This window comes from Halyomorpha halys, unplaced genomic scaffold (genome assembly GCF_000696795.3).
Source record: "Halyomorpha halys isolate HHAL.00 unplaced genomic scaffold, Hhal_1.1 Scaffold841.1, whole genome shotgun sequence".
Lineage (NCBI taxonomy): Eukaryota > Metazoa > Arthropoda > Insecta > Hemiptera > Pentatomidae > Halyomorpha > Halyomorpha halys.
The window spans coordinates 295,080-308,478 of NW_027108805.1; the positions used below are offsets into that span (position 1 = coordinate 295,080).

Consider the following 13,399-nt stretch of genomic DNA (forward strand, 5'->3'; position numbering starts at 1 on the left):
TTTAACAATTGAATATTGAACAAATGAGATTTGGTGACAAATCTTGAGAGTCATCTATGTGTTAATTGATAAATAAATATAAAACAAACTAATTTATTGATAAATTTACATAAACTATCACTAATACTAAAATTAAATTAACTCATTGCTAATTTAGAACAATAAATACCTAATTTAAATACAGCTCTACCATTACATTATACACACACTTATTCCTACATGTTTATGATTTTTGCATATTTTTAGTAAAATGTAAATTTGGTCCTTAACAGGTTGTCCGATCAGCCATGAGTAATGACAAAGCCGATATTGATAGAGTGTCATCAAGTAGTCTCCCTCCACCCATCAGTAAAAGAAAAATAAATAATAGCACACAGATAAAAAAAGAGAAACGCCAACATTCATCAAGATTCAATATATCCAATAACAGAGAGCTGAAGAAGCTTCCACCTTTGAAAGGTAATAATATTTTATGATTTTGCAGTTTTATTTTGTATGATGTTTTATTATATGATATTTATTAGTGCTGATCAACATTTTTGTTCATGTGTTAATATCGTATGGTTAGTGATGAAAGTATGTATCAATTACTGTTACTAATTCAAAAATTGTTTTTGAAAATTATATTTTTCTTCTAGGAGTGATACTAATTATTTTTTATGTGTCAATCTATGAGTGGTACTTTTAATTGTCTGTTAAGTAAAATGTATAATTGGGAAATTGTAATTGTTTTATAACTTTTTCTATTTTAAAAGAGGTATCATAAGATATTGTAAACACGCACACACATTCATATTTCAAAAATGCTTCGTGTAGTTTTAGAACTTATGCTGCACCAGTTTTAATCAAGTTTCAGTGTTACTGCCAGTTTTTTTTTTTTTTTAATGAAACTAATGGACTAAAATTGCTATTATGATTAATATAGGAGATTATGGTCTCATTTCATAGCACATTTTTTCTGAATAGTAATCTGATTATTATTTATTTTCAGAATTATGAAATTGTTTCTAAATACTTATAGCTTAGTCAGAAACTCCTATAGCAGGATATTTATGTAAATCCTTATTTATTTATTTTTCTGCCTATTGCACAAACACTTGGCTCTTCTGTTGATTTCTCACAGCCCAATAAAGTCACAAGAATTTCTACCGATTGGTCTCGTTTGCATTAAACTTTTCTTATATCCTCGAGACGAAGGACAGTCATACAACTGGCTGGAGGTCATGTCTAATATGCTGCATAACGAATGATGAAGATAATCTTTTATTCAGGTTCTATGAAGATGAGAACCCAAGTATATATGTGATTGCTCTAAAAGCAGTTATTGACTCATGGAGTAGGTCAGATGGATCACAGTCACTTATAAGGAACACAGACTGACTAGGGAACTCCACTGCTTCCCTCCTGCAGACTTGATAAATTTGCTACAGCTTACCTCTCAGAAATGCTCTGATAAAACTTACAACATATTTACAATTATAATGGTAATTACATGTTAATATTTAAAAAAAATATTTATATTTTAAGAAATAAATCAATATAATATTTGACTAAGGAAAACATAAGTGGTGCTCCTAGGTGAAATGAAATGAAGCTCGTCTTGGTGGAAAGTGCTAATGATGTTAAAGCGGATGGTCCCTGGTAGATAGCGTCGCTATAGGTTAGTTTCAACTCATCCTCAGAGGCTCCCCATTCGGATCCCATTAATATTTATAGCAAACCCAACCTCTTGGTTCCTTTTGAAGTGTTTTTCTCTGCATGGGAACTTTTAACGAGGAGTCTAGCTTGATACCAAGATAGGTGGTATAATTTGTCTGCCTTGACAGATTACTGCCAAGTAATAGTGAGACTGAGAGTCTCATTTCCCTAAAATTTCACAAATGATGTTCTTCCGCTTAGCTTGTCAATTGTTTATTTACATACTAATATTCCATTGACCAAAAAAGTAATAATTCAATGTAGAAAAACTTTGATTAAAAATCATGAGAGATAGTTGACCATGGATGACTTATACGAGGAGAAGATGGTTGGGGCGTGGTCAAAATATAACACAAATAAGTTGAAATAACTTAATTAATCATGCCAACATTTCAGCCAGAATTTCTAGCCTTCATCAGGGCTAAGAACAGAACAAGATGAATGAATACAGAAAATAAAAAAGGAAATATAAACAGAATGACATAAAGTAAGTAATTGTACAAAATGGAATTAATAAAATTAAAGTGATGAAAGAAGTGGAAAATTGGGAAGTCTCATTCCCATATTAATATTTTGAAAAATGTTTAGGTATTTTCATAACGATCAGACAAATTGATTTTTTTTTATATATATAAAAGGAAGATGGTCTGGGTTGAGCTCTTATGGCCGCACAGAATTGTTGCATAAAATTTAATGTTTGCACTAAATTTTTATATTATACACATACAGGTATACATTGTAAATAAGGTAGTATATAATGTATGGCAATATTTATTCATTTTAATTTAATTTTATTATTATTTTCCATTAATTAATTTATAGTTTAAAATTGTACCTTTCCATTTATTATTTTTAGTTTAATTATATTTGACTTTTATCATTTTTGTTTTGTATTATTTATTATCAGAAGTGTTTGTCATCTTATGTTTTATGGTTTTACTTTATTTGTTCTATTCTTATTTTATATATTCTGTTAATTATTGTTATTTATTTTTTTGTTATATTTCACTCTAAGGCTCTAAAGCCTAATTCTGACGCCTGTATATTATTCTAAAGGTATTAATCCCAGAATAAATATAGAATATTATTAAATATATAATCAGTTTAAAACAGGAAAAGTGAAAGAAAATATTGATTCTACTTTACTTATTAATCGTGTTCCATTTTTTCTTGGCTCTGTTTTTGTGTTTGACTTCTTGTTATTTCTTTGACTTTCGTCCTTTCTCCTTGTGACTTATCTGTACTATTGTGGGGAACAGAGATTTCGTTTTTAGTGGTTATTTCTGAAGAGGTAGATTTGGAAAATCTGGAGGAGGTTCAGCTTCCTCAGCCTTGTTCTGTTTTCAGATGGAAGACTGATTTTTCATGGACTTTTTATCCAACCCTGGAGAAGTGGTTGAAGAAATTCTGGAAACAGGGAGAGGGAATCATAGGAGAAGGAGAGGGTAAAGAGGGAATCATGGGAGGAGAGGAGGGTATAGTGGGGGGTAGGTTGGGTTATGGTGGGGAGTTCGTAGTCAACAGTCAGACTGCGTTTTATGTTAAATAGAGTTGATCTACTAGTGGTCTCAGACGATTTATTAATAAAATTACTTCTGTCTTGTTCTTCTGTTTGCACGCTAACACTTACAGTTTTTTATTTTTAACAATATTAGAAAAAGTTAATTGTGCGGGTAAGGGTATGTTAGTTCATATTTTTTCTTCGCTGCCACATAGGTTATTTTTTCGGTCTCCTGTATAGTCTTAATTACTTTTTCATTAATAAAAATTGGACACATTTTTGAAAAAGACTCGTGCTCACCAGGACAATTTACACAGTTTAAAGGTTTTTCACACTGTATTCCTTCGTGTATATTTTCCCCACAGTAATGACAAAGTGGATTTTTTTTACATGTCGCTTTTGTATGTCCAAATTGCATACAGACGGTACACCTAATCGTGCTTCTAATATATTGTTTTACTGTAATATTATAAAATCCTATTTTAATTTCACGCGGAATAGTGAGGTTATTAAATGTTATAAGGTAATTATTACTATTATTTTTTTTGTTATTTTTAAAGTATGTTAATCTAACCTCTTCTACATTTTGTGCTTTTATTTCATCTAGTGTACAACAATTTAAATTGGGACACCATATGACACCTTGGCTCTGGTTCAACTTACCATGTGACTTTATTTAACATTGGTCCACATCTTTTTTGTTTTTTCAATTGCATATCTGTAAAAACTTCGATTAGAAGGGTTTCATCTTTTAATCTTTTAGCAAATTTGACCCCTCCAACCAAATTATTTATACTTTTATAGATAAAAATTTCGGCAAAATTTTTTTGAAATCTGAAGAATTTCCCTCTTCATCCGTTTTGTCTCTTTTTATTATGAGAACTCTTATACATTTTTCTTTTATGTCGTTTGTTTTTTTTGTAACATGTTTTAAATTTGTTTGTTTTTTTTCGTTTTAAGGGGGAGATTCGGACATACTGTCTGATTTTATGTTTAATAATTAAAATTTAAAAAAAAGAAAAAAATATATCAACTTGAAAAACAAACTAAACAAAGAAATACAGTAATATATATATACTTCATTGAAAAAAAAAAGAAAACATAAATAAATGAAAATGTGACTTATCACTTGTAGATACAAGTGCTTAATCCTCTGGAGCTCGATCCGATAAATGCGTCCTCACTACTCAAAGTATAACACTGACTGAATTCTCATATATTTTAAATCATATTTAGCCACACCTTAGTATTAATTTATTTTATGTTATCTATTATTTTACTTTGTTACATTAGTTTAGTTGTTTGTATATTTTTTTTAGCCCTGATGAAGCCCTGCAAAGTAGGACGAAACGTTGGTTCACAATCAATAGTTTTATTACAATTTGAATTCTTTTGACTGCACCCGGACCATCTTCCTTTTATATATTACATGTGGTCAATCTATATTCTTCCAATAAGAATTTCGTTAAATTTGTCTTTAAAAAAATATATATAGGTAACATAGTATAATTATATATAAAAAAAAAGAGAGAAAAAATTAAATTCTCAGAAGTCACAACCAAGGTAGGCAGAAGAATGAACTGCTACAGGTTGACTGAGAATCTAAATTAAAAACAGTAGCACCGAATGTTCCCTATAACGAGCTTATTCTTGAGAGACTGTTTCATAATTACATGAAACCACTGGTTAATATCATTCCAAGAATATTTGTCATTTGTGTTTACTTTTCATTTTGTTTTTTTATACATTATTTACTCCTGTGTGATTATAATATGAAAATTTAGTTCAAGCATTAAATTTTATGCAACAAGAATCCAAATTTTGATAGTTTTGGAATGGTTTTTATGGTAATTTGAGACTTTGGAATGGGAGTACCTAGGTAGAGTGGTCTGGGGTTGATGGAAAGTGTGTTAAATAGATGTTTTGTTTCTTGGGCTATGATTCCTACTTTTGGAATGTATAAGGTGCCGTTTCGAATAACTTGATATAGAGGGTGGGAACTGTATGAGGCGATTAGAGGGTGATTAGATTAATTGGCTTTAGTTTTACTTAAGGTTATTGGATTCCTTGATGATGAAGACCTCTTCCCTTGAAAGCATCGAATTTTATTCCACATTGTTTTGTAGTTGCTAGGATCTATTGTGCTGATAAATTTTTTTTTTCCAGCTATCGTTTTTTGCCCTATGAGTTTTTTACCTTGTTAATGTTAGCTCTCACTATCTAATAATTCTCTATATTCATATTTTTTCTATAATCTTTTATTGATGCAATCTTTTGTTTATAGGCCTTCTCCAGGATCTCATTCCACCTTTGTTTTGGGGAGAACTCTTTCCAAAGATAGTATTTAGTTGGCGGTATTGCCATCTCTGCTGCTTGATTTATCAAAGTGGTTAAATCTTTTGGGTTATTCACCAGATGTGGCTTAAAATTTTCAAGTTGCATGAGATATAAATCGTGATTAATTTTTTTTAAATTCCTTCTAGCTTATTTAATAGCTGTGAATAAAGTCACTACCTAAGGCTTCATCAGTTATTGACCATGATATTCTGTGTGATAATTCCAGACTCACAAAAGTAAGATCTGTGGTGGAGGGTTTGTGTCCTGGACTTCTGAGTCGTGTAGCTTTGCCAAATTCATTCAGTAGTACAACCGGCTTTTGAGATAATTGTTCAACTATTATGTTGCATCTTGGGGAGTCTCTTAAGCTGCCATAAAATTTGGATTCGGTGTTAAGATCACTTCCTATGATTAATGAGCAGTCGTTTATTTTATCAGAAATTGATAAAATTTTAACAAAGTAGGATGCGCTTGATGTTGGAAAAATTGTGAGAATTGGTAGGCTGTGCTGGGCAGGCCGTGTTGTGGCAAGGATGGGGACTGATGACATCCCAAATAAACTACTCAATGAGCGCCTACATGGAACACGGCCAAGAGGCTGCCCAAGGTTTGATGGTCGGATGGTGTTGAAGAAGATTGAGGACCCTGCTTGGAGTGAGGAATTGGAAAGCAGCTGCACTTAACCAATTAAACTGGTGGAAGCTGCTTAAGGAGGCCAGGACCCAGTAATGGGTTGTAGCGCCGATTTAAGAAGAAGAAGAAGGGAGGCGCTTGATTTGACGGGGGAATATATACAGAAATGAAACAAATTTGAGAATCTAAGTTAGTAGATTGTACTGGAACTATGATAAGACCTATATTATCTATTATCGTTCGTTTGTATTCTATTGAGTTGAGAGTGATAATACCTATACTGCCATAGTTATCATTCCTATGCTTTTTTATTACAGAATAATTTCTTGATTCGTATTTCTTTGTTTTATTGAACCACATTTCTTGCAGCAGCGCGATATGTACCTTATTTATATCCATATAAATAATTAGTTTTTGAAATTTATTATTAATCCTCAGGCAGTTAAGTTGGATAATGTTTAAATTATTGATGCATTTGATCAGTTTCGGTCGTGATATGATAGAATATAATTGATAAAATAGAAATATATGTGTGTTATATTATGAAAGTTTTGGAATATTGAGACTCTATTCCTTGTTATGTGTTGTTGTTTCCAGATATGGTGATATACTATTTATGATTTGTTTGTTTTCTTAGACAAAGGTGTAGAAAGATTGACCTATTATGTTGACTGTTTCATTTTCATCCGATGAATTCCGTATTTTCATCATTAATGAATTAGGGAATTTTATGAATTTGGATTCTGTTGTGTTTTTGTGTGGGCTATTATAATTAGAACTTTTGGCAGTGGGAAGTATTGTATCGGAAATTTCTGACCATGAAAGAGGGAGTGAGTCCCAGGAATTGTCCAAAGAGTAAACAGTTCGCAGCCTTTTAGTTGGCATAGCTTTATATTTCCTAAGAGAAAAGTTTGTTAAAGAGTGATCTTGATTAATGTTGTCACTGTATAAATTTTATTTCTCGGTTTGTAGTAGATCCGCAAAATCAAGGGAAGAAAACCTATTTGATGTGATTATAGAATCTATCTTTCCTAAATTTGTTATTATAGATCAGTTACCCTAAATCTTTCAGCCCTCTCTTCCCTGTTGGAAATTAGTGTTGGGAAGCTGGAAATGATTTTAATATGTTCATTTCATATCAGATAATAATATCCTTAATTTGCCAGGTTCCAAGTTGTAGTCCTGGGTGAGAGGAAGGGAAAGAGAAACCCCAAATTTTTTAACTTTGTTCAAAGAAACTAGTTTTAGTTGAAAGAAACTAAGTCAATTTCTGGTCTATAACTTTTAAAAGGTACACCCTGCTATAGCCATTATTCTATAATTAATTAAAGAGCATTAAATTACGTATACAACAGGTGCCTTACATTATAAATTTGGTCTAGGAATACGGTTGGAATCAACTGTTCAAAAACTTTAAAGCAGCTGTTCTAAATTAAAAATCCTTTGAATAAAAGCTGTGGGGCATCAAATTTAGTGTTATCAGTGAGTACCTTACATTTTGAATCTAAATACTATGCAACCTCTGGTTTGATTCACTCACTCACTCACATGTTGTATATCACATTTTCACCCTCTCTCTCTCATCTGTTCTATTCTTCTAATCTACTCCCAGCCGAGATAGTAAATTGAAAATTGTTTAACTTTTAGCCTTTGACCAACAGGAAAATTCCAGAAATAAAATTTTTAATCACTAATCCCCAAAAATCAATATGGCAGACCCAACTTTAAAAGCATTAAGATGTATTTTTGAAGGTCTACTGTGAACTTAGTTTTGATTTTTATTAAAATATGAAAACATTAAATTTTTTTTTGCTTTATCTATATTTCTGTTGGTGTGTTCTGTGAAATTAAGAGATCTCTCCTGAGTTAAGCCAAGGTATTGTTTAAATTGAAACCCTGGAATGAGAGTTGAGTTCATGGAAGTATGATTATTTATATGTGGTCGGTGCTTTGTTAAAAGTATAGATTGATTTTTAACTTCTATTTTAGTCTATATATATTTATTTTTTTGAAATTTTGTTGTAAGCAATTAACTATTGTGTCTATTTGATGAAAAAGAGGTGTGTTCAGAGTTTTATTATTGGCATATGGGAGATCTTGTTACTTTAGGATTTAAATAAACAGTTGGATAAATATTATGATGTATTATATGAATTATGATATATGAATAAATAGTTGGGATTAAATAAATTGATTAAATAATGTTGGTGACTGACAGGAACACTATGGAAGACTGACAGCAATAGGTGAAGTATTGGAGGTAGATTTATTAATTTGGACATAATATTTTTGATTAAAAATCAATCTACCAAGAGCTGGAATTAGTTTGAACTTAGGTTTAAAAATGCTTCATTGACAGTTGGCTGCTATTTATGTAATCTAATTTCTTTATTTCTAATAAATTTAGAGCATTTTTAAAAATTTGAGAAGCGTTGTTTTATGACAATAACAACATTTCGGTACAAATCTGTCTATTAGTATGATTATTCTCCTGAGGAGTGTTCTCCGGTACAGTTGAGACATTTGGGTGTTTTGTTGCAATTTTGAGTACATGATTGAATTCTTGCCACAAATAACACTAGATTAAAGACTTTTACATGTGTTTTTCTCATTTAATTACAACATTGTTACTGTTTTAATGTACTTAATTGTTTAAAATCACTACCCGCAAGGGTATTTTTTTTTCCATGCCATCAGATTTTTTTTTTATCATTTTTAAATTTGTAAACTTTTTTTATCCTTTAAAATGTCGTGCATTGGAAAGTCTAGGGGCACCTTTGAGAACTACTTTCGTTTTCATTTCATGTTTTAGAGTATAGGTGTGATATTGGAACTCCATTTCTTTTAGTTAGTTTTTAAAATTAGCAAAATCCTCTGTGGAGTAGACATAGAAAATAGTTTTTTTACCACTATAATTTATGTTTATGTTATTGATTTTTTTTTTTTTTTTTGTGGAGTTTTGCTATAATCTTTGTATGATTACTAAATGTCATTCTAACTACCACAGGTATTTTAGTTTAGTGGTGCTGGGTGGTTCTTAAGATAACAAATCTGCCTGCAAGCTAGAACTTTGCACCTTTTCAAATATGTGCTAGTATTGTATTAGAAGTTGATTCTAATTAGAGAAATCTTTTTCAGTAAACCAATCTGCTTTTGTTGCATGATTTACTAATACTTTAAGAAAAAGTTGGCCTCTAACTTCCCTTGAGCGTGGTTCTATTGTGGCATTTACATTTTTTAAATTTTAATGTTGTTTTTTTTCTCATTTGGTTTTTCTTTTTATAATTAATGCAATCAGGCGATGAATTAAATGATTTACTCGGACTGTCCCAGAATCTCCAACACTTATTTGATGATAATAGGGATGTATACCAAAATACAGACGAATCCATTTCAAATAAAAAAAATCTTGAACCTACCCGTCCCAATCACCTGTTAAAAAAATGGGTAAATACTATCAAGAAATTACTCCTTTAAAAGTGAGGGTGGGCAGTTCATTTAATCAATTATCGGAAATTGACCTTTCATCCAATAACAACAATAAAAGCCGTAATGTTAGACCAAATTTCATAAAAATACCTCCTATATTATTACACAATGCCTCTAATTACAAACGATTTAAATGCATTATGTATCAGACCCTTCACAACCCAGTTAACTGGTAATAACACAAAAATTTTGTTATCAACTATAGAACTATGACTAAATATTTCAACAAAGAATAGAAAGAATACCACACATTTTCTACAAATAAAAATAAATATTTGAACACAGTTATCAGAAAAGTTCCCTACTGTATTACGGAAGAGGAATCTAAGGCCGAGTTAAAATCAAAACAATTTGAAGTTGTATACATGTCCAGAATATTGAATAAAGATCTAGAAAATCTACTTCTTTATGTTCAGTATCTATTAAAAATAATGAAAAAGCTTATAATATTTTTAAACTTAACAATTTATTTTCTGCTATAAATACTGTAGAACCTGAACATAAAAACAGTGATATCCCAATGTGTACAAACTGCTAGAGATAGGGTCACAGAAAAAATTATTGGCATTAAGAAGCGAGGTGTGTAAAGTGTAAAGGTTAACACTATTTCTTAAAATGCCCGTTCAAATTTACAGATAAGCCATCTTGTATAAATTATGAACTTGTGCATGCAGCTAACTTCAAGGTATGTAAATATTACCAATCCTTAAAAAATAAAATAAACTCACCTCCTGTGCCAAGTACTCATATAACAGAATAATTCAAACAGGCCGGCTACCAGAATTCATTTAAAATTTTCATATGCTGATGCTACTCGCTCAATATTAAAGCAACAAGGACAAAAACCTCAATTAACAGTCAATCAAGACAACAAAATAAATGGTAACCGCAATTTCCACAAATAATGACCCATTTATCCATGTAAGTGGCGTCTTTTTTACGAATGGACGAGCTGTTATAAATAACAGCTTATCTACAGTTACTAGTTCTCTCCTGACTGGCTGTGCTTTACTACAAATCAAATATTGTTTTATTGATTCTCAAATATTTATTTTTTGTATATGGGTACAGAATTAAGAAAATTAAAAATTTTAAAATGGAAGGCTCATGGCATATCTTCTCAAAGAAATGAATTCTAAATTTTCCTTGAATTTCACAAAGCATTCTTACTTCTACATACGAGACTACATTACATATAGAACAGATCACTCTGACAACACATCCCATGCAGGTTCTTGTATCCATATTCATAAATCTTTACCTCACTCCCTTATTCCTACCACTTCGTCTGATATTATTCAATCAACATCCGTCAGCTTATCCTCTCGCCCATTTAACATTACACTTTCAGCTGTATATTGTTCTCCAGGTAATTCCCTTTCCTATATCCATCTTGACTCCTTATTCCGGTTCTTTGGTCCATGATTTATTGCTGGAGGAGATTACAATGCCAAAGATCAACGTTGGAGATGCACAACGTCCAATACTTATTACTACTAATACTATTACTTACTTACTACTACTAATTATTAATACTTAATACTATTTATCACAACATCCAATAGTAATTCCATCCTCTCTCCTAAAAATCCTACTATTCCTGACCACCAGTTTGGATTTAGAACATCCCATTCTACCATACAACAGTCATCGAGTGGTTGATGTCATATCTTCCACATTGGAGCGTGGTATGTACTGCACGGGAGTCTTCCTCGATGTTGAACAAGCTTTTGATCGAGTCTGGCATCCAGGTCTGCTCTATAAACTTAGTCAATTCCTACCCCCTACATATTTCCTTATAATCCGCTCCTACCTCTCTGATAGAACCTTTAAAGTAAATCATAACCTAGCCTACTCATCTCTCTTTTCTCAGTCTGCCGGTGTTCCTCAAGGCAGTATCTTAGGTCCCATTTTTTATACGGTTTATACAGCTGACATCCCAACCCACCCTAACACAGTCCTAACAACATACACTGATGACATGTATACTGTCTGTAAACAACGACCCAATTAATGCATCACAAACACTACATACACACATAACATCTATTGAAGAATGGTGTCAAAACTGGAGAATCAAAATAAATCCTCACAAATCCCATCAGATCACCTTTACTCTCCGTCGTAAACCTCTTCCCTCCTGTCCTACAGTATCCTTTCTAAATACTCCACTAACGCCTGTTGAACAGATTCGATATTTAGGACTCCATCTTGACAAGAGACTTACTTGGAATCCACACACGAGACTGAAACGACAAGAAACTGCTCGTAGATTCCGATTGCTACAACACTTACTTGACAAACGCTCTAAACTTCCCATTCACTACAAACAATTAGTATACACTACGATAATCATACCAATTTGGACATGGAATTGAGCTCTGGGGCTCTACCAAAACCATCAAATTCCTCCCGCATCCAATTCTTACATTCCAAAATCCTTGATGCTCCTTATTACGTTACAAATAAACTCATCCACAAAGACCTTAACATCCCATTCGTTGCAGATTTGGCCCAAAACAGATATGCGTCTTTTCATTCCAAACTCCTTACCCATCCTAACCCATTAATTCTTAATCTTTTATCGTTAACAATCCCTGATAATCCTCCGAGGCGTCTGAAAAGAAGTTGGCCACGGGACCTTCTAATTTAAATTAATGTTTGAAGTACCACCAATGGGTGGTTTCTTCCCAAGATTTTCAAGTGTGAATGAAACATGCAACATATTTACTCATTGTATTTATTATTTGTACAGTTATAAATCACATTAAACAAATTTAAAAAAAAATTTCCTTGAATTCATCGATATAGCCTGCATAACTGAGACACATTTATCCCAAAACGTCAAATTGAAAATCTCAGGTTACAAAATCTCACGTAATGACAGAGATTGTTTGACTCCTTCCGATGGTGTAGCCTTTATTATTAAAAATAATATTAGCTTCACTGAAAATATTATTTCCAACATATTTAACATATAGGTCATTTCAGTTCATTTACACTCGTCTCCTTCTACCGTTGTCACAGCAATATATAAACCTTTAATTAAAAAACTACTTTAAGATGAAATTTTAGAATGGGTTGCCCATGCGACGCACATGTTTTTGTCTTATTTCTTTTTCTTTAAGTATAATGTTGACTTGTATGATCATAGCATCTATAGTATTTGCTGTTTAACTATATTTACTCTTTACTTTGAGATAAAAACTGTATTACAAATATTGAAAAATATGATCACACAATTTTTAAGTAACCTGAATTCATAAAATATATTTTATTATCTTATACAAACAACATATTCCTATATTTAATAATTATATGTTCCCTATGTCTAATATGAAAAAAAAATTACTTAAAACATAACATTTAAAAGGAAACTTCCTATTTTGCTAAGTATTAGTATTAATCCATGTCTGCTTTCTGTTGCCCACCAATCTACTTATTTATCTTCGATTTATTTTTTTTTTTTTGTTCTCCCTTTTTTAATAATTATTGGAATCTAAATAGATGTACATTTTTATTTATCAATTTAAATGTTTTATATATTTTTTATTAATGATGTCTGTATAATGGTTCTGTAATTTTCCTGTATGAGTTTTAAAATTTAATACACTACATTTTTCATTCATACTATGAACTACTTTCTTTTTTATTATTTTTTTTTTTTCAAAGTTTTAAGATTGTCAAATCAAATTTATGATTTCTAATTATTCTGTGGTGGACCGAATTTGAACTATTTTT

The 13,399-nt window shown here is 31.3% G+C and overlaps 1 protein-coding gene across 4 annotated transcripts in view; it reads left to right on the forward strand.

The window, feature by feature from the left end:
- Positions 1–13,399, forward strand: part of LOC106686584 (serine/threonine-protein phosphatase 2A 56 kDa regulatory subunit gamma isoform) — a gene marked incomplete at its 3' end in the record, with an annotated part of 114,886 nt that overhangs the window by 10,293 nt on the left and 91,194 nt on the right. For 3 of the 4 annotated variants that reach the window (XM_014429968.2, XM_067047127.1, XM_014429967.2), the window contains 1 exon segment: positions 273–459. In XM_014429968.2, the coding sequence (XP_014285454.1) occupies positions 273–459 (187 nt within the window). 4 annotated transcript variants of the gene reach the window in all.